The sequence below is a fragment of the Asparagus officinalis genome, chromosome 5 (genome assembly GCF_001876935.1).
Source record: "Asparagus officinalis chromosome 5, Aspof.V1, whole genome shotgun sequence".
Classification (NCBI taxonomy): domain Eukaryota; kingdom Viridiplantae; phylum Streptophyta; class Magnoliopsida; order Asparagales; family Asparagaceae; genus Asparagus; species Asparagus officinalis.
In genome coordinates this window covers 53061336-53070377 of record NC_033798.1, presented here as the reverse complement: position 1 = coordinate 53070377, position 9042 = coordinate 53061336, and the positions used below count along the sequence as shown (strand labels likewise).

The window sequence follows — 9042 nt, the reverse complement described above, 5'->3', positions numbered from 1 at the left end:
TTGAGGTAACCACCTCCTTAATGTTCGCCATGTTTTCACGCACGAACCCTTAGGGTTTCAAACTGAAACCGCCGCCATTAAATCAAAAAACAGATCTAGAATCGAAAAAAATGAGTTTTCTTGATCCAGATCCAAGAAAAAACCGCCGAAAAATCCAAAAATTCCAAAAAGTTACTGTTCACCGGTGATTTTTTAGTTACTGTTCGTCCGAAAAAACTTTACTGTTCATCCGAAAAATTTTTGTTACTGTTCATCCGAACAAAAAACTTCACTGTTCTTCCGAAAAATTTTCGTTACTGTTCATACGAACAAAAAATTTACTGTTCATCCGAAAAGCAAAACTGAATCTTTAACCAGAGATTTAAGATCAGAAAACCCAATAAAACTTAAATCCCTAAGAATTAATCAATGTGGCTCTGATACCACTTGTTAGATCTAAACCAAAACTTGAGATCTAAAACCATATAGCCATGATTAATTCAAAGAGATTAACAATAATCAAAAGAGCGGAAGCTTATACCTGAATCCATGGATGAACCTTGAGATGGGTTTTGGATCTTCTAACCTTAGGGTTTCTCTAAATCCGAATTTCTCTAGCTAGATGGGGGTGTAGAGAATTAGAGAATGTAACCCTAGGTTAGGGACCATAACCCCTTATTTATAGATATTGTACTTTTGTAATTTAGCCCCTCAATAAATCACAATTACAACCTGGTATCTGCACATATAACCCCATGATTATATTTAAATACCCATTAACCCAACTTAATTGATCACTTTAGTGGGTTATCCTGAAAGATAGCAATACACATTGATTAATCATATGTGTCCACAAATAGATTTATTAGATTAAATCCAACAAGAGACAGAAGAGTTGTCAAGCACCGAGTACAAGGGAAGAGTCAGGGTTGCTGATGTTGGGAACGAAGCATGTGCAAGACGCTAATTTCCGATCTGATTGAAAAACGCTCAGGAAAAGCAGCAACAACAATTGGACTATTGTCGGAGTTGCTGAGGGGAAACACATAGATGATAACTGAAGAAAACCCTCTCTACGACCCCCGAAACTAAGAAAGAAGGGAGATCCCTAGTACTGAGAATATTGGGAAAAGAAACTCTATTTATTCATTTAATTATTACTAGTACTGCATTGCATGTGATGAGCTTGACACAGTACCTATTCATGCAAAATAAAAATAAAAATATTTAACACCTATGCTAATATAAATAGATGTATAAAAACATTGCTGTAAAAAGTGATATTACTCTAATACAATTCAAAATCTTAAAAATTAATGACTTATATAGGAGTTTGTATGTTTCGTGTGTTTCATCTAATATTCACTATAGAATAAAAAATGATTAATATATCATTACATAAATAAGGATCAAGAATTGCATTTATTTATATATACTTTTCACTTGCCTTCCATCTTCACAGAAAAATCCATGATCCTAGGTAAACTAAACTGACGTTGACCTATTTCATTGTTGAATTACTAAAAGAAGATCCTAGTGTGAAATCTAAAGAGAATTCCATGCAAAATATTATCTAATAGACTAAGAAGCATCTCCAATTTATAACTCATTAATTCAAAGTCACTGATACTAAATGAAAATTCAATGAAGAAACTTAGCTCCATTATTTTGAAAATAAAAAAAAAAATTCTAAAAGAATACTCACGATAGAAATGCTTCTCACATCAGCACTATATCTATTTCGTCTAAACATCAGATGCTAGAACTGTTAAAGTAAATGTAAATATAAGTGTGTACTAAATCCTAGTTTAGTCCCATATTGACTATGTGTAGAGAAGTAGTCCTTTGTACATCTATATATTTGGCGTGGAGTCTAATAGACAATGTGTGAGATTTTCTTAATATTCTGTATTTAACATGGTATCAAAGCCTTGTTGATCTTAGTCTAATTAATCTCACAGTCCCCACAAGAGTTTTTTTTTCCCTAATTAATCTCACAGGATTGTCCCCCTTTTCTCTCTTGTGATTTCACAAATCACGGAACTAGCGTGATTACAACACGTTTCCAACTAGTTCTGACTTAATCAGATCTAATATGCAGACTCGTAGGCATTCACGCCTCCTTCAAATTTAGGCATCCAAGCCTCCTTAAATCTCGAGCATTAACGCTCACGAAATATAGACACTATTGCCTTATCATTCAAATTTTAGCATTAACGTTGTCATGGCAACACCTAAAAATATATATCATCAACAAACTGATGTTAAACTTGTGGGACTGAACTATCATGTATGAGCGTTTATTCTCAAGTTTCACCTCTTGAGTAGAGGTCTTTGGACATGTCAATGGATCTTTTGTACCACCTCTCAAAGCTACATGCATCACTGATGATGCATACAATAAAGCTTTTTAAGCTTGGACCATAGGCAAACATATGGCAATGGCCATTCTCATTCAATCAGTTACACTAAACCTTTGGCTACAACTGGTTAATTGCACTTCCTCTAAATCTCTATAGATGCATCTCTAGGGTTCTACACTCAATAAGATGATGCTCAAGAATATCATCTACTTTAAGAAGTCGCTTTGGTACAACAAGATGAAAGATTCATTCATAAATTTTATACTTTTATGGTTGATTTGTGGCAGCACCTTACAGCTCTTGAGCCTGCCATAGCTGACCCAAAATCAGTCAAAAGTTTCAATTCATATGAGACCGACAATGTCTATTTCAATTTCTCATGCAACTTCGTCCTAAATGTGAATCTCTTTGAGGACAACTAGTTCATCATGTACTATGTCCCACACTGGATACTGCTATTGTTGAGCTTCTTGCTGAGGAGACAAGACTTTGCTCTTTATCTCAACAACTATCTTAGAGTTCTGCTCTTGCTACTACCAAGCAATTTTCTCGTCCATTGAATTCCACTCCACAGAGTTCATAGTCAAAATGTTGTCACCTTCACATAACAAATCTCATTCCACTAAAAAAAGTTGAGTAATTGCTTCAAAACGTGCTGAGGAAACCCATTCTGGATGTTTGTACTAGTACCATCCCAATGATTCCCTAGAGGTTGCATTGCTAACTTCTCATCATCTAGCTCCAACTCAGAAGCTCCAACTGATCATCATAACTATCTACATCAACTTCAAGAACTATTTTAGTTTTTGAGTATTATCGGTAGTTCTTCTGAAATATCTCCTGTTGCGTCTACTTTTACCACACCTTTAAGTAAATCAACTTCAACATGGATTTTGGATTCCGGTGCAACTCATTACTTGACTATTGACTCATCGCATTTAGTCTCCACCTCTCCTGTATCACTATCAACTACAGTTCATACTGCTGATGGCAAACCATTATCTATTATATGTAGTGGGCATCTTAATTTACCTTCTTCATTTTATGTCCCAAATGTACTACATATTCCTAAGCTTGCTTTGAATATTTTATTTGTGTCTGAATTAACTGTCATGAACCATATTGTCTCATTCAATTCCATATTTTATTCTATACAGGATCTTCACACAGGGAAACCGATTCGGACAGGTCATAAAATTGGTCTCTATGTTTTGTATTCTGGTGCAACATGTATATGAAGATCATTCCCTGGGATGTTCCATGAGGGATCATCATCCTGCAGATAGATTGAATCTTTTCGCTTCCATTTTAACGTCCATTCAGACTTTTCTTACAGCAACATCAAGTTCACAGGAACCACAATCCTACCATGAGGCTATAAAATTTCCTGAGTGGAAGCAGACAATGTTCGAAGAACTACATGCTCTTAAGAAAACACAAACTTGGGAGCTCACTGATTTACCTCCAAGTAAGCGGACAATTGGTTATAAATAAATCTACAAGATCAAACTCCACGCAGATGGTACTATTGAGCGATACAAAGCCCGTCTTGTAGCTCGCGCCTTTACACAACAATATGACATTGATTATAATGAGACATCTGCTCTTGTGGCCCGGATAACTACTGTTCGTACACTTCTGGCAGTCAATGTCGTTCATACTTGGCAAAATTTTCAAATGAATGTCAATAACACTTTTTTTACATGGTGACATTTCTGACAGATATTTACATGCTTGATTTGCTCAATTTAACACCATTATTCAGGGTGCCAGATTTATTCATAGTTCTAATAATCCTGCTATGTTTATGCACACTCTGGGACTATCCTTCTTCTATATGTCAACGACATGATTCTCATCGGTCCCTCGAAATCTCATACATAACAGGTCAAACGATACTTGAAGTAGACATTTGAGATGAAGAATCTTGGACATCTTCGATACTTTTTGGGGTTGAGATTGATCGCTCGCCCCAGGGATATATTCTCTCACAAAAGTGATTCCTCACAGATATTTTAGATCATTCTAGGATGACAGATACTACGACTACACCAACACCTCTTGAGCTTAATGTTAAGCTTTGTTCTACTGATGGTAGGCCTTTATCTGATCGTTTCCACTACTGTCAACTCATAGGGAGTCTAGTCTACCTCACCACTAGTTAACCTAATATTGCCTATGCAGTACATATTGTCAGTCAGTTTGTATTAGCTCCTCATATAGATCATTATGCAACTCTTTTGCATTCTTTGCTATCTTCGAGGGATTTTGAGTCAATCTCTATTTTTCGCATTCTCCTCCCATCTTCAGTTGTGAGCTTATATTGATGCTGACTTGGCTGTATATGTTAAAGATCGTCGCTCCAAAACTAGTTATTGTGTACTTTTTGCAGATTCTTTGATTTCTTGGAAAGTAAAGAAGCAAGACGTTGTTTGTCGTTCTAACTCTAAGGCATGCATAATATTTACAATGGCATCCACTACTGCTGAAATTGTTTGGCTTCGTCGATTACTCGGTGACATGAGCGTCTTCTACTTCTCCCACTCCTCTTCATTGTGACAACACTAGTGCTATCAAAATAGTCAGTAATCCTGTATTCTATGAGCGCACGAGGCATATCGAGATTGACTGTCATTTCACACATCACCATTATATCAATGGCATTATTTCCTGACCTTACATGATATATCCAACAGCCCGTTCTGTCGATCCTCGCTTCTTGCGGTGGTCATAGGACACTCAGGCACTAAAAATGCTAGAACGCTATGACACCAACATATTGAATGCACATGACTTGGACTGTGACAAACAATGTAGATAGATAAGATACACACCGAACCTTTAATTTTCTTAGCAAATGCATTTGGCCCTCAATTAATACCCTACCAGCTTAAAACTTCGATTGATACGAATTCAGTACACAACAATATTTCTTTTTCCACGGACATGGTCAGTAATTACTTCCATGAGATAAATCAAATAATCTACGTTCTGATACGCAAAACTTCAAATTTCAGTGAAGTTTATTTCTCCAGCCTTATATTTACCATGTGATCAAAATACACGAAAATATTTCCAGCGAGGGACGAAAATGCTATTTAGTCGAGTTATTCAACGAAAATGCTATTTAGTCGAGTTATTCACATATCAGACGCTATATTGATAATGAAAGTTGATAGATAAATTACGAAGAAAACGAACGGCACTAAAATCACATAGTAGTATCGTGTTTGGTGCCTGAAATCCTGATAGAAATTGTAAGAGGAGCCGGAATTCAAGTAACTAACTAAAAGTATCATATGATCATAATTAGAAACTAAAGCAAGAAACAGTTAATTAAAAAGGGTAGCACGTAATTAAAGTAAAGCACAACTTTCCAATTCTCTCTTTCTCGCTCTCTATCCACCCATTTTCAGACCCAACATAGGTAGATAGAGAGTGAGACAGAGGGAACTACTGATTTCATTGATACTTCATATCCTTAGCGTTTAGTACTGCTTCCTAATCCTTGGCGAGAGAAATCTGGATTGGATGTGCGTGCCAAGGTATCGTCGCTTAGTCCAGCGCAAGCCGTCGCGACTTGGCCTGAAGTGCAGAGGCCTGTAATCCGCTTTTTCACACATGAAGACTGAAGTGGCGAATCTTCTCAAAAGTGCAGGCAGCCCCTGCAGCACATTCAGTTTGTTTTCAAACAAAAGCTAATTAATTTAGGAAAACAAACATAGATATGATGTGAAACAATTTAGGAAATCAGCCATCAAAAGATACGGTAACGATTAGATTTGCCTTGAGAGTAGAAAGGATCTTACGACTTCTTCTATCACTATATATATGCTAAATGAGGTGACAATTGATACTTTACGTGGTGATAATTTATGTTGCTATATAAATCAGCTAATCAATATATATATTTATGAGAGCTATCCTAGAAAGGTGCGCATGTCAATCTCTCTAATCTTTAAAATAGTTTATTTTGCTAAAATGAGATGTCAAATCAGGTTCACATATGCCCATAATATACATATATATATAGTATAAGATGCATAATTGTAATATAACAATTTAGTAAAACTGGAAGTCAAAAGATTAAAATATATCTTGTAAGATATGACCTCTTGACTTAGCACGGCAGGCCTATATCTAGCTAGTTTAATGAGTCAATTAAAGTTGAGAAGTCTTTCTACCTCAAAGGAAAAGTAAAGATAATCATAAGAATGGAAAGATCACCTGAATCCTGGCTTCAGTGACTTCACAGATTTTGTGAGAAACGACGTCTGACCAGCTCCTATCGTGCAGATCACGATGAAGTCTCTTAGCTGCGACAGGGGAGGTGAAGTTTACGAACGCATAACCCCGGTTGCATCCGGTTCTGCAAATTTCAGCCCCAGTTGATATATTGTCAAAAACATTACAACCTAAAGATCTGCATTCCAATTAGGTCACTAGAATGGAGTACAGCTAAAGCAACACTTTTGACCCATGCAGGTGACACGAAATTCTCAAACTCGGTCACAAACAACTTATATCCCCCCCCCCCCCCCCCCGTTTTCAAAATTCACATATTTGGGAAGGCAAAAGGAACAAAAAGGAAAAAAAAATATTTTAAACTAAAAAACTAATAATTCTTTTTAACATTAACTTAAATTTCCATAAAATTTCATTACAAGTGTATGAATGTCACATAATGCATGCAATTATCATCATGTATGAAGAATAACTAGAAGATATTACAAAAGACAACAATGATTTTTGTGGGATTTAAATTTAATCGTCTCACATGCCACGCAAATTTACCTTAAAAAAAGACTGTTGAAAACTAAAAAAATCTAATAACTATAATAGATGAGGGGGTTTCATGTTGAACTTAACATTAATAGATTAAGGATATTCTTGAAAAACTGACATTTGTAATAATTTACCCTTTTTCAGTTTTGGTTTGTAGAAATTAACTTGTTAAAAATGCGATTCGTAACCCAGAGACATTAGGGACCCAATCCTGATAAATGTTAATCTCTTTGAATGCAACATAATTCAGATAAACAAATATAACACAATATTACCTGAAATCCATGGGCAGATACAGGAAATCATACTCAGAGAATTCAGGCTTGGTGCAGCCTTCAACTTGAAGCCTCTTGTTCACAATGCAACAGTGCTCATCTAGTAACTTCAGGAGCCTTTTCTGGCTACAAAAAAGGAAAAACAAAAACCAAGCTCAACTGAAAATGAACCCGAACATAAATTAAGAGAAGAAAATAGAGGAGTAGGAAGTAATATATATAGCATACTCGAACTTGTTGGGGATGTTTCTTATCATCAAGGTCGTCGTCGTCGTCTTAAACGGAGCTCCTTCTTCTTCTTCTTCTTCTTCTTTCTCCTCCTCCAGTTTGATATTGCTGATTTGGGTTTCGCTGCCTATAGTTTCTCGATCTTGCACTCTGTTAAAAATGCTGCTGCTGGAATTAGGAAGAGCTAGGTGTGGCATATAATAAGCAGAGAACTTCTGAGCTGGAGTATGTGGTAGAGTACTAAATGAAGGCAAAGGAAAGCAATTATAGCTGCTACCGTTACAGTTATAATAATAGGGTAAACGGTTGGGGTTGAAACTGTAGTAGTTATTGCTCTGATGAGGAACAAAATAAAAAAAGTTACAAGGAGGAGGAGGAGGAGGATGATTAAGGTACTGATGTAAAGGTGCAGCTGTGGTGTAGTCCATTAATGGAAGATTAGGGTAGAGAGGAGTCAAGGCCATGATGCGCAGCTCAAGTGAGGAGGAGAAGGAGAAGCTATGGAGTTGGAGAAATGTAGCCCTAGCGAGAGTGTGCAGTTTAAGTTTATAGAAAATAATAGCGGAACTTCAAGCTGAAACGGAGCATCTCCCGGTCATCAGATCCCAGACCATTCCCGTTGATCCTAGAGCTTTGAGGGAGCAGGACCAAAAGGGTGCTCATAAAGTTAGGGATGCAAGAGTGGCTGTGTGTATTGCACAGATATACATTTTTTATCCACTTTTTCTGTAATGATCTTTTTGTAGCTCTTAAGAACTTTTTATCTCCCTTGATGTGTGTATGATAAATGTGTACTGTTAATGTATCATAGTAACATCTTTGCTGGGGATAATTATATTGGGATCAAACTAATAGAGGTGTAATATTAACATAATAGCTTGATCAGCTTGACACTGTTCAGATGTGTAATGTTAACATAATAGCTTGATCAGGTTGACACTGTTCAGAGGTATAATGTTAACATGACAGTGAGAGTATATTTGACAGAGGTGTAATATTAACCAGTCAAATGGGATGACCGACAAATGTATAATATTAACCGGTTGGTTGAACCAAACTGATAGAGATGTAATATTAACATATCAGGTTTGTAAGATTAGTACTGTTCAGAGGTGTATTGTTAATATGACAGTACGAAAAAATATTAACAGAGGTGTAATGTTAACATGCCAAAAAAGAGTGACCAATAGAGGTGTAATGTTAACCGGTCAGTTCACGAGAGTCCAAAGGACGACTACCGTTTAGAAGTGTAATGTTAACTTAACGGTAGGAAATCAATGGAAGTGTAATGTTAACTAATCAATTTTTGATGAGAGCGAGTTTGACAGATGTGTAATGTTAAGTGGTCAAATTTGCTAGGATAGGTTGACAGAAGTCTAATGTTAACCAGTCGACAAAATGATGTAATGTTA

At 36.3% G+C, this 9042-nt stretch overlaps 1 protein-coding gene across 1 annotated transcript; it reads right to left on the bottom strand.

Annotated features, from left to right (window-relative positions):
* On the bottom strand, positions 5586-8282 carry LOC109843089 (protein MEI2-like 1). Its single transcript, XM_020412021.1, has 4 exons — positions 7631-8282; positions 7403-7528; positions 6570-6711; positions 5586-6007 (listed from the first exon to the last, which is right to left on the bottom strand). Exons 1-4 carry the CDS (start codon positions 8092-8094, stop codon positions 5831-5833), a joined length of 909 nt encoding a protein of 302 aa, XP_020267610.1. The 5' UTR covers positions 8095-8282; the 3' UTR covers positions 5586-5830.

Bases quoted from the DNA above. Each gene is read 5' to 3' on its own strand.
- LOC109843089 (XM_020412021.1), bottom strand. From the start codon at position 8,094: ATGGCCTTGACTCCTCTCTACCCTAATCTTCCATTAATGGACTACACC. The intron at 7,529-7,630 runs GTATGCTATATA...CCTTTTTTGTAG, and splicing joins AACATCCCCAACAAGTTCGA to CCAGAAAAGGCTCCTGAAGT. The intron at 6,008-6,569 runs GTGATCTTTCCA...AATGTGCTGCAG, and splicing joins TCACTGAAGCCAGGATTCAG to GGGCTGCCTGCACTTTTGAG.